We start from the raw sequence: 18,683 nt of genomic DNA on the forward strand, positions 1-18,683 counted from the left end.
CATTTTAGTATCTTATGCAAGAGGATCTTGGTTTTCACTAGAAACCAGACAGACTAGTTTAAGGAAAGCTTTAGATGTTGTGTAGGAAGACTTGATCAAAAGAACTAGCCCTGACAGGCAACCTCAATTTCTCACTGCTTCTGCTCTTCTGTGACTTCTGCATGCTGCAGGCTGGGCCTCTTCTACACACAGTGCGGGAGGGGAGAGTACTAATATAGGCAAAGTATCACAAGTCAACTTGGTCGTACATGAGTTAAGATTTAAGTAGGCAGAATTCAAATGAACAGTTATTATTTTGTATCTAGAACAGTCATGTCACTTATCTAGGATAAATTTCTACTTAGACTAATGTGAAAAAATAGGACTGTACTGTAGTTATTGAAGCAAATCTGTGCCTTGAGACTTTGTGGCATCTTTGATATGGTCTATCTTTGTGCATGTATTTAGCTCACCGATATCTGCATTACTAGAAAAAGAAAGTCCCTAGAGAAAAGTGACTTATTTGCAATGTTAAATTTATTTTTAGGTTGGCCTTGGACAATTGCATTTGCATGGTGGAAGAGGAGTAGAGCAAAATCATCAGGTAGCCTTTGGGTATATCTCTGATGTATATTACACTTGACAGAGGGGGAGAAAGTAAAGCTGAGACCACAGTGAAGCAAAAGTGTTTAAGTAGCACTGTAAAGTATTTAATGACTTCAACAGTTGTGTTCAATAAAACTTTATCTTTATGTGACCAGTACATGGAGCTGATTTTCTTACACAGTTAAAGACTAATCATCTTAAAAATGAAGAAGTCAAACCCAAAGACCAGGTTTTCATTAAGCAGTGCTTGAAACCGTCTGAACTTTGGTACACGTAGCAGAATCTTCATGATGCACTGTGTGTGCCTTAGGGGCGATAGTCTGGTTTATGTGGCTTGCAAGAAGTGTAACTTTGAATACTAAGGATATTAAATGTGCATAGAAAATAGAACTTCTGATGTTGTTAGCCAACCTAGTTACTGCTTATAGAGTTAGAATAGCTAACCTCTTCTTGAAGTATGTGTTGAAAAAATGGAGTGCTGAGGATTATTTCAGACCCAGCTGCCAACCAGAAATTACCTAATGGTCATCATATTTTAAATATCTTAAAGTGACTGCTCTGTAAGGTTTCAGAAATTATATAAAGTGGTCAGATGAGTGTACCCAAGATCTGTGTGAAACTGAAACAGGAACTAGCAGATCTCGCCTCTGCTGAACAGAGTTTGAAGGTACAACAAGGAAGTGTAAGATTTACTTGTGTAGCTTGTGCATAGTAGCAGTTGTAGTTTTGGGTTTCTTTCTCTGCTTGATGGAATACACTGTTGAAGGGCATTGCTGCTCAATATTCCAATTACAAGTGGGGAACCCTGTTACATATATTAAATTAGGTGGGATTGATAACTCTTATGTCCAGAAGAACCTGATAACTTGGCACACCGCCTACTCAGGTACTCAAAATCACAGTCATGGTGACTAAATACTTACTTTCTTCCCTACAGCGAGCATTTGAGTACTTCAATCAAGCAGCTAATGCTGGCAATTCACATGCCATGGCCTTTTTAGGAAAGGTAAGATATGAACACTCACAAAAGTAAGCAAATTTACTGCCTTGCAAGGGAAAATAGCAAGTATTTCCGCCTTTCTAACATCAGGCAGTCTAAAACATCAGTGCTGGAATCTAAATACTTCTGTTTTGCTGCTGTTTTGAATTGTCCTGCAAGACTTGAGTGTCAGAGTCTATTATGTCTAATCTTGCTCCCTCACTTTATGAACTCTTGTTTTTTTTCTAAATAGTGCTTGAACTAGATTTTTTTAAAATTAAAGAGTTAAATTCCTAAATGTAATTTTTCTGTGATGGAGTTCAAGACTCAGAGTAAGCCACTGTCCTCTTCCATAAAGTGGTGAGGAAAAGCTAGACTTGTCAAAATTTTGCCTAGTGGGAAATACTAAGTTCAGGAGGGAAAGGGGAAAGACATTTGTATTCTTATTATGTATAGAGGCATCTGGGCCGGGGTTGCTCATATGTCTGCATCTACTTTGAACCAAAGCCTGAGTCTATCTGCAAGGTGGGCCATTGTATCAGTTTTCTCAGATTTGAGTCCTTTTTTGAATCTAAAACATGACTGACAAGCAGCTATTGGTGATGTTAATGTGTTAATGCTTAGAAAGGTATTTAGGTCACTTGCCTGAGATCTGGGTTGCAGGTTACCCTCACCCTCTGAGGAGCTAAATCCGTATTACTCCGTTTGAGCACCCTCTAAGGTTAGGCTGCAATAAGCAACAGCTTTAACTCATCTTTTTCAGGCTGTCACTGCAGTAGAGGATGCAAAATTCATGTTCTTGGGGCGTAAAAAAATAGCATAATGTGCTGGTCAAGGCACTTGACAGGAGAAGTTGCAGGTTCCTGCTTTCTCTACTGCTTGAGCGTTTTGTATCTAATAAAAGCTGAAGTGAAAAGAGTTTAGTAACCAATTTTTGCTTTGCTTTTAGTAAGTATTCTAACTGCCAATATCGCCTGACTTCCACTAGTCTCACAAAACTTTTGCGCAATTACATGTTCTTCACTGCACACTGGCAGAACTAAAAAATGAAGGGTATTTGATGGAAACCTTTTAAGTTTACGGGCAGTTCTTTCTCCATTAGAAAGTTAAACCATTTGAGTGTGATTTTTACAGCATACAAATGTGTTTCCTCTTTCTGGGCAATTTCTTTAATGATTGTTCAGTAATGCAGTAGTCAGAATAGTCTAATAGTATGCTTGACTCCCTTTCATATGCAAAGTGAAGATGCTTAGTGGTTTCCATGCTAAACTGACTTCTTCAGCTCTCTTTCAATAATGCCTTTCTCCTTTAGATGTACTCAGAAGGAAGCGATGTTGTACCTCAGAGCAACGAAACAGCTCTTCAGTATTTCAAAAAAGCTGCTGATATGGTATGACTATCAATAAGCTAGAAATACTGCATGTGTGCCAAAAACATGATTAGCTCAGAAATGCTGGAAATGCCGCTTTGTGTGCAATTCCGTGTGCATATATCTACTCCCAACGCCTGTCCCAGATTAGTCCATAGTTAAACCCTGCTTGTCTGAGATGTCTGAAACTGCCTCCAGTTCTGGTTGTGGTGCTTCATGAAGCTATGTTCAGCACAAGGAGTCTAACTCTCATGAATGCTGGCATTAGTATGAAGCATTGTCCACCTAAATAGCCTGCAATTCTATTGAGCGTTAATTTTCATTAATCTGAAGTTGTTTTGTCACAGAAATCTACAATGTACTGATACTATGGTATTTTGGTTCTGTTTTGTGGTCAGTGAACAAATAATGTTTTTGGTTTTATACATCTCATCTCATTGGAGTGTTTGATTCTTGCATTCCACAATTATATTGCTGTTCTACACCCCTATCGTAGAGAAAGGATCTCTCCATTTGCACACTTTCTGCATTCACTGAGGTTTCTGATGTGCCCAGTGCCTGTCCTGGTATTGCAGGAATTCTGCAGTCCATACTTTTGCAGGGATCAGTAATGCAGCCCACAGGACAGCCACCTATCTGCCCTTAAATCAAGACAGATTCTCAAAGTTCCTTTAGTAGTTTTGGGAACTTCTGTAGCATCCAGAACATATAAAACTTGAGAAAACTAAACTCTTAAAGCCCCACCTTTCTCTGGGTGTGGGTTCTGCATCTCCTATGGCATTTTGAAAGTGCACAGTGGACTTCCATAACCAGTGTTGAAAGCTTTTTTTTTTCCTGATGATCACCTGTGTAGCTACTGAATACAAGTTACCAAAGATGCTGTTTTCTCCCCAAATAACTGTTACTTACTAGGAAGAAAGTTAGAAAGCAGAACTATCTTAAGCGTTGTTTTACTGGTGGTAGACATACTGAATTTGAAAGATGTAGCCATATGTTTTGCCTGTCTCTGCAGAAGTGTTTTCCTGTGTTTTCAGGGTAATCCAGTTGGACAGAGTGGATTAGGAATGGCTTACCTCTACGGAAGAGGTGTTCCAGTGGTAAGTCTTTTTAATCATAGGAGATTGTATAACTTCTTGTTGTCAATGAAGTTCTTCTCTGGAGGGAAGTACTGTAGAAGACTTAATTGTGAAGTTTTTTGTTACACTGAAAACTCCAGGAGGAAATCAGTAATATAATATGGAGTTAGCAGCTATGAAACATGCTGAGTTTCCTCTAATCAGTTTGAAAATGTTGCTGAAGCTATTAGAAAGGCATAGCAGTGTGAATTTTTAGCAGGAGTTTTGAACTTGGCTCTAATCTTCTTGTGAAATAAAACAAATCCTAACTGTCCCCATTTTGTGTCTCTTGTGAGAGTGGAAAAACACTTTGAAACTTTTAATTAGTTCATTTGCCTTGTTGCTTTTCCCACAAGAAGTTATTTTGTCAAATGTTTCATATTTAGCTATGCAAAGAGATATTAAAAAGTTGAATTAGCCCAAAGTTGAGGAAATAAGTTAAATCATTGTTCTAGAAACAGAACAAGGCATCTATTCTGTTAAGCATAACTATTCATAGCAATGCTACATGTGGATTCCAGCCTTGAGATAGCTATAGACTTAAGGCATCCTGGGGTCATTGTAGGCTATTTCATTTCTTGTTTCCAAATTTTGACCGGGTGAATATTTTTGCACTGGAACATCTCACTGTAATTTTTCTGTAGACAGATCTGTCCATGCACCTACATGTGTGCACACATATTCTGTTTTTTTTACTTAAATTGTGGTGTATTGCAAGGCTGTAATGACTGGACCAAATCTTCCTGCAGAACTATGAGCTAGCGCTGAAATATTTCCAGAAGGCTGCAGAACAGGGCTGGGTTGATGGACAACTTCAGCTTGGTTCCATGTATTACAGTAAGTGGCATCAAAATGATGATTTGCTGGGCCTAAGCATCTGCACTTTTAGTAACTGTGCACTAGATGGCATTAGAAGTACATGTATAAATACCTCATGTAGCGTGGTCTTACTGCACTGAATTTATTTTTTATGCTGTTTTCTTTTTTCCTAACACTTTCACAATTTCTTTAATATTTTTTAAAGAGTATGTACATACTGTATTTCATACAACTCTGCTTTTCAGGAGGAATGAGTAGGAATGGCTTGTTCTTTCTTTTAGATGGCATTGGAGTCAAGAGAGACTATAAACAAGCTTTGAAGTACTTTAACTTGGCCTCCCAGGGTGGCCACATTCTGGCGTTTTATAATCTGGCTCAGATGCACGCTACTGGCACTGGAGTGATGCGATCCTGTCACACTGCTGTTGAGGTAAGGCTGTCTATTTATCAAGGTCAAATAATACTGACTTGCAAAATGTTGGATAGAACCATGTCAGCTTATGTAGGAAATTGTCTTGACTGAAATCCACTGGTGACTACAGCACCAAAGCTATCAAAAGGAAAAGTGATACATTATCAAACTCCTTTGCAGCTCACGAGAAAAATATTAATTTTTTAGTGTTGATATGGCAAGTTTGTAGTTGCTTTATTAACCTTGACAAAAATCAAAAGAAGGTAATGCAAAGTAAACATCAGTATTTTATAAGTACTGTATTCTTCATTTAGATGTGGGTTTAAGCGTAACAAAAAAGTTGATATTAAGAACAATTCTGAGTGAGCATCTGAATCTTGGCATTTATCTGTGTAGTAACCTGTATCTCAAAGTAAGCCTGTCTTAAGCAATGAGTTCTGTCTGTTACATTTTTCCTGTGAAATGTAAATATTTTGAACAGGCATTTGAATGTTAAAGGTTTACCTCCTGCAAAACCTACATTTCTGACAATTTCTCAACCTAAATTCCTGACAACTAGTCTTCTTCCCATTCTTTTCCTCTGCAGTTATTTAAGAATGTCTGTGAACGAGGACGTTGGTCTGAAAGACTCATGACTGCCTACAACAGCTATAAAGATGGTGATTCAAATTCTGCTGTGGTCCAGTATCTTCTTTTGGCAGAGCAAGGCTATGAAGTTGCACAAAGCAATGCTGCTTTCATACTTGATCAGAGTAAGTTTTTTCTGGAGTTGGCCCGTAGTAGCACATTTAGTAGAATGCTAGATTGCTTGAAGATATAATTACGTAGCTCTTGTTCAGTTAAAACTTCAGTGATACTCTTGTCTCCTTTCTTATCCTTCACGCTGGAAAGCAGTCAGTTTTAATTTTCACCTCTAAGGATAGTTTTCTGGCCTGAAAGTTACAATACTCTTAAATTCTGACTTACAGGATTTAAAAATGGGATAGCGAGAAAATGCTATAGAAACTTGCACAGTGCTGAAAATTCTTTTCCCTGGACTTCCTAAACACAGCCTTAACATTTTATTTTTAAATCTATAAAGTAGGAATTGCATTAGTTTTATCTTTAGCCTTTACTATGCATACAATCTTTAGTTTTCTTTGTTCTTTATGTTGTAATGTCTTTTCTCAGCACTTTTTTTTTTTTTTTCCAGATTTTTTGGTAATTCTACTGGTACTACTCTTGAAGACAGATAAAGAGCCAGGCAGTTGATTCTGTTAGATTTCAAAAAATTTGTCCTAGGTCTCTTATTCCAACTAAGTGGCTAGAACTTTATGTCCCTCCTCATTGCAGAGGGGATTGGATTAGATGACCTATAAAGGTGCCTTCCAGTCCAAACTATTCTATGATTCTATGAGCTTGGATTTCTTAGAGTTTGAGGACATCACAGTATCACAGTATGTTTGGGATTGGAAGGGACCTCAAAAGGTTATCTAGTCCAATCCCCCTGCTGGAGCAGGAACGCCTAGGTGAGGTCGCACAGGAACATGTCCAGGCGGGTTTTGAATGTCTCCAGGGAAGGAGACTCCACAACCTCCCTGGGCAGCCTGTTCCAGTGCTCTGTCACCCTCACTGAGAAGAAGTTTTTTCTCAAATTTAAGTGGAACCTCTTGTGTTCCAGCTTGATCCCATTACCCCTTGTCCTATCATTGTTTGCCACCGAGAAGAGCCTGGCTCCATCCTCGTGGCACTCACCCTTTATATATTTATAAACATTAATAAGATCACCCCTCAGTCTCCTCTCCTCCAAACTAAAGAGCCCCAGCTCCCTCAGCCTTTCTTCATAAGGGAGGTGCTCCACTCCCTTAATCATCTTGGTTGCCCTACGCTGGACCCTCTCCAGCAGTTCCCTGTCCTTCTTGAACTGAGGGGCCCAGAACTGGACACAATATTCCAGATGTGGTCTCACCAGGGTGGAGTAGAGGGGAAGGAGGACCTCTCTCGATCTACTAACCACCCCCCTTCTAATACACCCCAGGATGCCATTGGCCTTCCTGGCCACAAGGGCACAGTGCTGGCTCATGGTCATCCTGTTGTCCACCAGGACCCCCAGGTCCCTTTCCCCTACACTGCTCTCTAATATGTAATTTCCCAACCTATACTGGAACCTGGGGTTGTTCCTGCCCAGATGCAGGACTCTACACTTTCCCTTGTTAAATTTCATTAGGTTATTCCCAGCCCAACTCTCCAGCCTATAGGGAAACAATGGACGTACAAGTGACAAATCTTTCTAGAAACTACAAAACCCAGTATCTTAAACTTTCTGGATCTCAAATCCAGATATCTGGATGTCTCATTACCAGCTTTAGGGCTATTATAACTTAATACGAAAATCAAGTTTTGGTGGCTGATAGGTTAATCTAACATCTAAATTTCCAGTTAATGTTTTTCAAAGGTGCTTTAGTGACTAACATTTAGATGAGCTACAGCAATGACAGGTTTGGTTGGAAGTGTGTTTTTGCAAAGAAATAGCATCTTTTCCTGGGTTAAAATTCTGATTTTCTTTACTCGGATATATCAGCATATTTACTGGAGATGGAATTTAAAATTCTTTTACACACTTCGTACAGAAAATCTGTATGTCAGCTGTGAGATAGTATGGCTGAAACCATACTTACACTGCAAGTGAAAAAAGTTACAAATCTTTGAAACTGTCTGAACTCTGATTCAGCAACCCTCACTTTATGACATGGACAAGTAAAATAACTTCGGTTCTGAAGTGGCTGTAGCACTGCTGTAGAACATATGCAGTCTCTGGCTCATTAAGGAGTTTAAGGTTTCCATTTACTTGACTAGTCTTGTGTTTTAGAGGGTCAAACTAAAATAGCTGATACTGTAGCCTTGTATTTGAGTGCACCTTTGTCAGAGCTCAAATTGTGTGCTCTTAAGACTTGTATCTTCTGGCATTCCTCAAGTGTGCTTCAGTGTCTCCTAGAGCAGGAGTGAGAGAGGCACTTGGTAAGCGGTATTTCAGGGTGTTTGTTCCTAGCTCTTTTGTGGGCAGATACATGGAAAGACCATATAAATCAAAGGGGTTTTTGTAACTTTCAGACAGGTTGAATCTTGTTTGTGCTATACCACAGATTACTTCAAGTTTTTAATTCATTTCAGCAGACTGAATATAAGCATGAGATTTTTGTGTGTGTGTTTGTGTGTGTGTGGTTTTGTGTGTGTATACCATGCTCCTGTTTAAGTGAATACTTTCTTCTCTAGAAGAAGCTAGCATAGTAGGAGAAAATGAAACCTATCCTCGAGCTTTGCTTCACTGGAATAGAGCAGCTTCTCAAGGTATGTACATACCTCACAACTCCAAGTAGTTTATTTTCAGTAGAACCTTAATGTTTGATTTCATGGGTTTTTTTAGTGAAATGGGGAAGGAGGGAAGGGTTATCTCATGATTTATATTCCACATAGGGTAGTAGTTGTTCTTTGTTCTACTGTTAGCTATAATGTCATTGCAATACACTTGCAGTTCTGAGCCATTCTGAGATCCTGAAGATTAAAAGATCTAAAACACAAATGTACTGTGTGGGTTTTTTTGCCATTCCATATGGAATTATAGAGCAGTGTTAAACAGCATTAGGAATGTTTACACTGACTTTTGTAAAAAATAAATCAACTTGGAAAATAGATACAAAGGGCCCTTTAGGATTTTGATACTTGTCATAATTTATAAGAAATGTGATTTCCTATTCAAAGTAAGCAAAGCTGAGTGATGAAGAATGCAGTCTTGATGTCCAGCCAACCCAAGCTTAAAATCTGGTGCTTGTGATCCTCTCCTAAAATAAGCAAAACTATAGTATCTCAGTGTGAGGTCTCTAACTTTCATATGGGTACATCTACCTTAATGTCTGTCTACTAGCTTTTTACCTAAGAGCAAGTGTATAATGCAAATGGAGCCTAAAATCTTCAGACCTACTTGGCTTTTACTAGAAAGTCAGCAATTGGGAGGATGGAATGCTAGAGTATTCAATAACCAAATGACAAGAAGATACTTTATTTTTCAGGTTTTCAGTGTCTTTGTTTTAGAAACAAAGCTGAAGCCCTTAATGACTGTATAACAATTGAGAAGTTTTTCTGTAATAAGTCACTATGAAAAACTTGTTAGCTTTTCCACTAATGCCACTCAATAGCAATAAAAATGTTGGTAGGGTTACTGGGAAAAGGACTTTCCTGAAAATAGAAATAGGTTGTGTTTTGGTCAGTTAAACCCAATTACAAAAAGGAAAAAAAGCTGTTTATGTGAGAGAGGGGAAAAAGGGAAACAGTTTGTGCAAACTCTGTAAAGTCTTACTAAAGCCCTGAGTGCATCTTCATATGAAACTCGAAGGCTTTCTTTGCCTAGCTATTTGATTTTTTTTTTGTTATTTCTTCATTTACAGGATATACTGTTGCAAGAATTAAACTTGGAGATTACCATTTTTATGGTTTTGGTACTGATGTTGATTATGAAACTGCATTTATTCACTATCGACTGGCATCAGAGCAACAGCACAGTGCCCAAGCAATGTTTAATCTGGGCTACATGCATGAGAAGGGATTGGGCATCAAGCAGGTGCGTAAGATGTAGACTAATAATCTGCTTCATTACAGTGCATTTACTAATATCAAAGTCCCTAACCACTACTGGACTTTGGGCACTATATAACCACTTAGCAGGAGTTAACACGTCTCCCATGTTCTCTAATAGCAAATGGGTAAGTACATCCACTTCACACTTTGTTATGTGAAGATATGAGGTGCAAACAGAGGGAGAGCTATTTGCCCAAAATTGTGAAGACTGCAAAAAGAATTCCATATGCTTGAGTAGTGCTTTCAAGACTTTGAGGGGTAGTAAAATTAATTCAAATCAGTTCCAGGTTCAGAGTATTTTAGCATAAGATTGTTCTCATCCTCTGAAACACTGGTAAATTTGTTTTCTATATCATAACATTTTGAAAGCAAGTTCTGTGCATCTTCAAGTAACAAACTATAAGCACCACCAACAATGTGATTATTAGCTGTGGCTTTTCAAATTAGACTAGGCCACAACTTGATTTACAAACTATATTGCTTAAAAGAAGCCAGTATATCTGGTTCCCTTAGGAAACCTGTGGTGTATTGCTGTCCATGAGTTAACTAAAATTTACAGAATCCAGAGCAATATGTCAAAATAATCTAATTAGTAATTGCATACTAATTTTGAGCAGCCTACCTTACCTTGATGTATGATTAATTCATGCAATTAATATATGAATTTACTAATATCTTCTCAGTTACATGAAACTGTAAGAAATAGTTTCATTTTCCTTATTTTCAGTGAGTTTCAACATTAGGTTTTGTCTAGGTATGCACCTTTTAATTATTCTGTTGGTCTATTAAAACATCAGTTTTTGCTTCTTTTCCTCTGAATTCTTTGCAGAAGGTCAGAACAGCAAAAGAAAAGTCTTAGGTCAAAATCGTTACTTTTGCAGCAGCAAGAAATCAACATCTGAAAATGACTTACTGACCTAGCTGTAGAAGTGACGATACAGTACATGAACAGTATTATTTCTAAATATTATCTTCAAATTTTATTTTAGGGCTGTTTTTTCTTTTTAACTGAGTTCTCAAAAGTAGTTAACTTGTGAAAATGAGCCTGCAGCTAAAAGCAGCAATGCTAAAGTTGGGAGGTTTTGTTTTAAAAAAACATATCCCTTCAGACGTGGACTTTTGTTTCTTTTGTTTCTGCCTTGAAAACAGCCCAGTTTAGGTAGGTAATAGAAACTTTGCAAATGTTAACACATCATGTTCAGTGTAACTGCTAGGAGTTTGAGGAAAAGGAGTCCTAATGCTATCACGTGCACAGAGTATTCTCCAGCCTGAAGCAGAGATGGCTACACATAAATAGCTGAAATGTGTACACAGGGGCCACAGTGAGCATATGCAGCCTTGCTTTATGCAGATGAATAACACTTTCCTTCGTACAGATCAACTGTGGAAGGAAGAGTTGAACTGCAAGGGAAATGAAGACAGTTAATATAGAGAAGGGGAAAGAAACTCTGAGAATGTCTAAGCAAGGAAATTCTGTGTATAAAACCAGTCTTAGGAATGCTGGGTATGTCATGTCTTTGCTGGCTGTGTTCTAAAACTTTACAACTGTAAGATGAAGAGGATAGAGATTTAGGACTGAGTAGCTAAGACTAAAGTGAGACTGGGCTGAGATATTCCAAAAAAAACCCTACGACTGAAGTTTTGAAGGAAGCGAAAGAATATTTGGTTTTCCTTTCCTACAATGGAAACTGCTGAATTTTGAGCACCTCTGAAAATAAGTGCCAGTTAAAATCGTGCTTCCTGATGGAGCAGGTGATGCTCTTCAACTAAAGGCCTGTGGAAGGGACGTATTTTAGCACTAAAATACCTAATGAATTGGAGATTTAGTCTGTTGAAAAAAGGGATATGTACTTTTACTGTCTCTCCACCTGTGCCCATGCTATTAAGATTGCAAGCACTGCAGAGTTAGGGAGAATGATCCAATAAGGTGGCCTGCACAACTTCCCTTTGAGTCACTGCTCGTTCTGGATAATCCTGAAACAGTGTAGTATTTATACTGGTTTTGTTTTGGATTGGGTTGTTGGGGTTTTTTTGGGGGGGAGGGGGTGTTGTTCTTTGCTTTTGTTGGTTTCTTTGTTTGTTCTTTGTTTGGGTTTTGTTTGTTTTGGTTTTTGTCTGTTCATTTGTTTTCCTAAACAGGTTTTGCTCTTTAGTTTTGAATAAATTACATAGATGGTTTTCAGACTAATGCCAAACATTAAGCCCCTTTAGAAATCTCACACATCTACACCGTTATACACTTTTCATAGATTTTGTGTTGTCCAGTTCCTGAGCACACATGTCAGAGTGAAGACTGTTTCCATATGCTGCTCAAAATAAGAAGAAATTAATTTTCTTATGGTCTTATGTTCAGACTTGGCATGGTATTTCAGTGCAATTTGTGTGTTAAAGCTCAGACTCCTACAGTTCTGACTTGTCTGTCATTTGAGAGTGAAGAAAGTATAAGCAGAATGAAGTGCTTGCTAATTAGAAATGAAAATAAGCCATTATTTAGGATCTGCTTCTACACTGCTCCTAGCACAGTACAAAGGGAGTAAGGAAGCTCTTTTAAATAGTTATACAAAAGGTGGGCTTTCCAGGCTCAAAGAGTATTCAGAGTTGTTTGAATTTAAATACTAAAATGTGAGCTAGTACATCTCATTCACATTATGTGTTGGTTTTCATACTGTTATTTCCACGTGTGTTATGTAACTAAGCTTTGCTGTATCAATGAGTAGAAAATCTTTACAATATTTCATGGTCAGGATAAAATTATATAATGAACATGCGTGACATGAGGTCCTGGAGGTTTCTCTTGTTTAAAGTGTCCAACTTGAAACAATTCCAGAGGTCAGTCTTACACAGGCCTGTTCTTCACATCACTGAGTGAACACAGGCAGTTTGTATCCAAGTGTCCTAACATTGCACTGTTTGTTTCTGAGGCAGAGCCAAAAAAAGCCCAAACAAACAAGGAAAGGTAAACTGTTTAGCTAAATGTATCCTCTATTCTTCTTGCGGGTTTTTTGGGATTTTTTTTAGGCTTTCGTATTTGGTGTGGTGTTGGAAATGATAGAATGTGCTAGAGTTCCTTAGTTTATAGTGTGTGGGTTGAATGCATTAATACTCTGAGCTTCAATTCTAGAACCAGTTATGATAACTTCATCCTCAGATCAAAGCTTCACTTTACTTGTCTATTCAAAGGTGAACATCACAAAAAAAAAAAAAGAAGCAGAAGCTTTACTGAACAGTTTTTGTTAACTTGGCCCAAAACCTTGTATTTAAATTACAGTATACAATGCTTATAGAAAAAGCTCTACATTTTATGGTCAGTTTTTCAAGTTCTTCAAAACTGAGCTTTGTATTTTCTTAATATTAGGATATTCATCTTGCAAAACGATTCTATGACATGGCAGCCGAAGCAAGCCCAGATGCTCAGGTTCCAGTCTTCCTAGCACTTTGCAAGCTTGGAGTGATTTATTCCTTGCAGTATGTACGAGAAATCAATGTAAGTAATGCAGAATTAAAAGGAAAAACATCAAATATACTTCCCATTTTCAAGAGAACCTTGAGTTATAATCTTAAGTAGAAATCTTACTTGAGCCTTCTCAAAATTTAGGGTAGTTGTGTTTTGTATTGCTGCATATTGAGAAAGTTACTGAAGCTATGAATCCTATTTCTTATTTGTGCAGTTCTGTGAAACTGAAATGTGCACAGCCAGTGCTCTTCTGTGCTGTTCTTCCCTTGATGAGAGTTTCCCTGACCTGTTTGACTGTTCTTATCCATAGCCATCTGCTATCAAAGTGAAGCAGATGATTACAATGACATAATTGCTGTTCAGGAAAGAAAAAACAAAACAAACAAACAAACAACAAAAAAACACAAAACCACAAGCTCAGGCAATCCAACTAAGTTTGGCAAAATTTAATAGTCTTGAGACTGGAGACTTTCAGGAGTGGACAGTCAAACTATTCTAAATCCATTGAGCAGATACCCACACAGCACTCACAGAAGTTGGCACACAGAACATGGATATTCCAAGTTTTAAATTGACAATGACTCTGTAGTACCACCAGATATAGTAGTAAAGCATAAAGTATGTGCTGGCTAATGTGTATGCAAATGGAAGTCTGATAAAAAAGTAGTTCCATCAAAAGTAACAGTAAAGTCATGCTCTGTATGTGAAAGCTACAAAGCTATATGTATCAAGAACTTTAATCTCTAGAACAGAAAATAGAATAGCAGATCATACGCAGCATGGCTCTTAGTCTTATTGCCATTTAGTTCCTGGTAATTAAGAACGTCACTGATGTGATACTATTTTCTCGGAGAGGAAAAGAGCTACTGAAGTTTTAAAACTGGTACATGAAAAATGTTAAAGTCAAATTTAAAATCAAAGTAACTTCCCATTCTCGCTCTTTGACATGCTGATGTGAACTTTTGTTTCTTAGATAAGGGAGGTATTCTCACATATTGATATGGACCAGCTGCTGGGGCCTGAGTGGGACCTTTACCTTATGACCATCATCGCCTTGCTTCTGGGAACAATTATAGCTTACAGACAAAGGCAGCATCAGGCCATTCCCAGAGCAGCGGGGCTGCGGCCGGCTGTGCCTCAACAAGAACCACCACCAGAGCATCAACCGCCGCAATAGCAACAAGAGCCTCACTGAAAGAACTGGATTTTTCTGAGTGGAACAATTTTCATTGTGATTTAGGACTTTGGATCAACAGTCCCTCCCCCAAAAGAGGCGCAAAGAAGTTTGGGAAAAAAAAAAAAAAAAAGGTCTGAAAGCTGCTTAGAATGATGCCTTTTTCAGGGATAAGAAAATTATTTTGAAACTGATTTGAATGTTATTTCAGTGCCAATGGAATAACACTATGGCTTTTTCATGGAAACACAAGTGTGCTACTACAAAAATGTTGCCTGCTGTATCTAGATCCTCTTTATTCAGAGTCCTTTTCATCTCCTAGAGAGAGCGGAAGGCTGGCATTGGTTTTTGCCTGCCTGATAGCAGCTGCCCTATATGAAAGTAGTATCAATAATGATTTTACAGCCAATTTAAGTCCAAGAAGCTGAACTACATTTAAAGTTTAAAAAGACTAGAGCTGTATAAACTTATATTCTGATCTGCATCTCAAGTATTTCTACAATCCTTATTTCATTATTTCTTAGTACTTCTTAGACTTCGGTCTTTTATGCTGTCTTGGATGGTTTAACATGGATTATTTATAAACTCTGTAAAACTAAGCCAGCAAACATGCCACTCTCCATTTGTGCTTTTTGTTTCAAGTATTTTCCTCCATTCTGCTTAGACTAGACAGTTCTCAGCAGATAGTATGTAGGCCAGGAGACAGATTGGGACAGACTGGGTCTGTAAAGCTCATCAGTTAAAAACTATCCACACAGTGCCCACATCTCACATCCTTTTAAAACTTTTTTTGAAGCCTATGTACTTCACAATACTTCATGACATAAAAACAAATTGATAGTGTTCCTAAATTATTTAAACTTGCTCTTATAAATAGGCTGAGTCTATGTTGCAGAAAGAACCAGTATTATTGTGGACACTAAAGAAAGGACGGAGCCAGAAATCTCGGTGAGTTAGCTTACTTTTTTGTTTGCTTGTTTTTAGAGGTGGAAGTTCTATATTTAACTTTCAGCAATCCTGTAAGTGATCTGAACTGCAAGAAGGTCTTCATACAGCTGAAATGTGGCATCTCACGCCTGTATCCGTTTAATGCATCTACAGCAAAGGGCTCCAAAGATGCACACTCTTTACAGAATGGCATGGGCTTATGCCAGGGATGCTGCTCCAAGCTTTGGCTGACTGATAAAAATGCTATGCTAGATTACAGCAGTGCTCTGGCTACCGCCAGCCTCTCTTTACCTGGCACACATGAGAAAGTCAAAACAGCATCTCTGGCTGCGCCATATTGAGGATACCTTGTAACAAGAAAATCCAAAGAGAAAGACAACTAGTGTTTTATGGCTTCTCGATACTGCCAGGCCGGTGCAAATGCCTTTTAATGAGTTTAAGGAATACAACCTGTGGACTGATCTTTTTAGACTGCTAGAGGAATCTTCGCTTAGTCACAATTTTCGTTGAACTATAATTTCAGGGGCTGAGGGTGGGAAGCAGCAGGGGAGTAGCTGAGAGGCAAGAAATGCAGAAGTTTTTGTTCTTATTTACCAATGGCAGTCATATATTTGTTTCTGTACTAGCATTAAACCCTCTGATTATACTGTCTTCAAGGTAAATGAAATACAAAAAAGGAGGCTTTAGCTGCTTTCTGACAAAAGCTGTTGTGTTTAAAGGGTTAATGGCTTCCTTTCATGCTTTTTTTTTTCCAGTGGATTGGCAGCAATGTATCAATACACTTTATTTAGAATTGAGGTTCTGATGTGGTTTCATACTTGGTACATTTGTAAGGAGACCATTGCACAATACAGATATATGATTTAGAAAAGAAGATAAGCAATCCACTCTTTTGTAAACTGAAGTACCATGGATGACTAGTATTAAAATATAGGTAGAACTTCTCAGTACATCAAAATGCTTATGGCGGTTATGTGAAGACAAGTCTTATTTCAGTTTGGAGGGTTACAGCATGTGATAGAGGAATGTCTTGTTCAGTCTTAATCATTAGTGGATGGAACAGTATTGAACTTAAATGTAGTGTCTAAAATGTACAGCACTCCCCAGCTGCATTTCTAAGATATCTGTGACTTCTGAACGCTCCCTCTCAAGTATTTTTGCCTCTGTCAGTTAATAGCTCTTTTTAGCTTGGCATGAATAAATTAAAGATTATATGGAAAATGTTTTTCAGTTAAATACCATTGGTTCCTTGGTATTGGTCTCTTAGGATGTTTGACAATTTTGTTACTGTATTATTAAAATGTTTTGTTTTTTTGATCTACTAGAACTAAATTCTAAAAGCTCTGTCCTATTTGCATGAGAATCTCTCATCATTGCTGCTATGTGACAGTCTTATAGCCGACTTTCACTGAACCTGATGCATTTTTACATCCAAGAAATTAGCAGAAGAAAATGATTGAAGATCAGCAAGTAATTTCACTTTAAAGAACTGCTTTTTGAAGAAGCAATAAGAGGAAGTCTTTCTCCTGCTTTCTTCCCTTCCACCAAATTACTACCACTAACTTTTTCAGATGACATTCATTTGAATGAAGTGGTAGTAGTAAAAAGGTACTTACCATTAGTAATGGCGAGTTAACTCAGGGATTAAAGAAACAAATATGTTTTATAAATCAGTTGTCTACAACATGACTCAAGTTTTTTGTGACAATCCCTTGCTACTCTGTTCTGGAACATGTATTTTAAGGGAAGTATATTTAACTCTTACTAGCAATATGTTTCTTCTTGTACACTCAGCTTATCAAGCAGCTTTTTTCCTAAAGGAGCTGGATTGCTCAGCTTACTGCAGTTAAGTACTATTCCCTTTTGGTAGCACACAGGTTGTCTTACAGTGTATACACAGGAGTGTTTTAGAAGGGAAACTTGATTTAAAAGAAGCCTTTCTGGGTGTGTTCAGCCTGCTTTGAATGGAAAAATTGTATTCTTTGTTTGCCGTAGGCCAGAGCCTGCCTGTTTGACCTTCCCAGACACATGCTTTTCTCTCCCTGCACGGGAGTGGGACTACACAGCAGCAAGTGGTGTCAGTGGGAGTTTTATATGTAAGAAAACTGTGGAAAGATATGGGGGAAAACATTGTTCTGCATCTCAAATTATTAATCAAACCCATTAGCTGTTCTTGCTGGTTAAAAGAAACACCAAGCTGTTGAGAAAACAGGATTCTTGTTCATCATGCTGGTGAAACTTGTCCCAGAGCTGTCTGCTAAAATAATTTTCCTTGCCTTATATTGTCCATGATGGGACAACGTAATAGAGATAAGACCTTTGGTATAAACATCCCAAGGAGACTCTTATGAGACAGTTTTATTCACCTTTCAGTCATCTTCCATAATAAATCAGCTGCTCTTACTGAAGAAAAAATAAAAAACTTATCAAATGTTACTTGTTAAAACATGGGTTGTGAAAGGACTTTTAAGACTATGCATTATCTAGTTTCCACCTATTATATGCTAGTTTTGGCCTATAAAAGGGGATCACACTCACCTTTGCAAGTTGCTTCCTTTTTAGGCAACAATGAACTGAAATTCTATTTTTTTTTCAGAGAATATTAAACTAAAAAGATTTAGTTTGATTTGAACTACTGCAAATGCATATGGCAAATAGGAGCTATTGGGGGGGAACCCTTTGTTTTTATCAGCTGCAGTTCTTTAAAGGGTGTTGTAGGAGTTTTGTAAATTTATTTTGTATTTAAAATCAGTATAAAGGCTGGTCAAATGTAATATAACTGTGTAAACAAATTCTGTTAATAGAAAGATGTACAGATTCATTTTGTACTGTATCTTTAATCTTGTGAAATAAAGATACCACCTATGTGGTTACCCTGAGTGTTCACGGTGGTTATGACAACAGAGGATGTCAGCTGTTAGTCGTATGCACTGGTACGTGCCACTGCTAAATGTGTTCCCTCCTATAAGGATACTCACACTTCTTTCACTTTTATTGCTTCTCAAAATATAAATCTGTTAATTTTGGAGGGGTATAGAAAGGGGAATAGAAAATTATGCATTATATCTTCAGCTGTGCCTTGAGAGTGTGTGTGTATGTGCAACCCTTTCTTCAGTGTATACAGCATCTGCTGTGTGATTTGAGAACAGTGACCAGTAACTTTGGGATTACTATTGCATTTTCAATTCTGACACATGAATAATACAATGACTAGAAA

General features: G+C 37.8%; 1 protein-coding gene across 2 annotated transcripts in view; it reads left to right on the forward strand.

The window, feature by feature from the left end:
• Nucleotides 1-18,339, forward strand: part of SEL1L (SEL1L adaptor subunit of SYVN1 ubiquitin ligase) — a 35,965-nt gene extending 17,626 nt beyond the window's left edge. Inside the window, exons 11-21 of one of the 2 annotated variants that reach the window (XM_065063749.1) lie at nt 527-583; nt 1,523-1,591; nt 2,877-2,954; nt 3,968-4,030; nt 4,798-4,885; nt 5,149-5,297; nt 5,866-6,031; nt 8,535-8,606; nt 9,701-9,873; nt 13,246-13,374; nt 14,318-18,339. In XM_065063749.1, coding sequence (XP_064919821.1) covers nt 527-583; nt 1,523-1,591; nt 2,877-2,954; nt 3,968-4,030; nt 4,798-4,885; nt 5,149-5,297; nt 5,866-6,031; nt 8,535-8,606; nt 9,701-9,873; nt 13,246-13,374; nt 14,318-14,521 — 1,248 coding nt within the window. In that variant the 3' untranslated portion in view covers nt 14,522-18,339. Of the gene's footprint in view, nt 1-526; nt 584-1,522; nt 1,592-2,876; nt 2,955-3,967; nt 4,031-4,797; nt 4,886-5,148; nt 5,298-5,865; nt 6,032-8,531; nt 8,607-9,700; nt 9,874-13,245; nt 13,375-14,317 lie in introns of both variants that reach the window. The other variant, XM_065063748.1, reaches the window with a different exon arrangement.
• The last annotated feature ends 344 nt before the right edge of the window (nt 18,340-18,683 follow it).

Source organism: Columba livia, chromosome 5 (assembly GCF_036013475.1).
Source record: "Columba livia isolate bColLiv1 breed racing homer chromosome 5, bColLiv1.pat.W.v2, whole genome shotgun sequence".
Classification (NCBI taxonomy): domain Eukaryota; kingdom Metazoa; phylum Chordata; class Aves; order Columbiformes; family Columbidae; genus Columba; species Columba livia.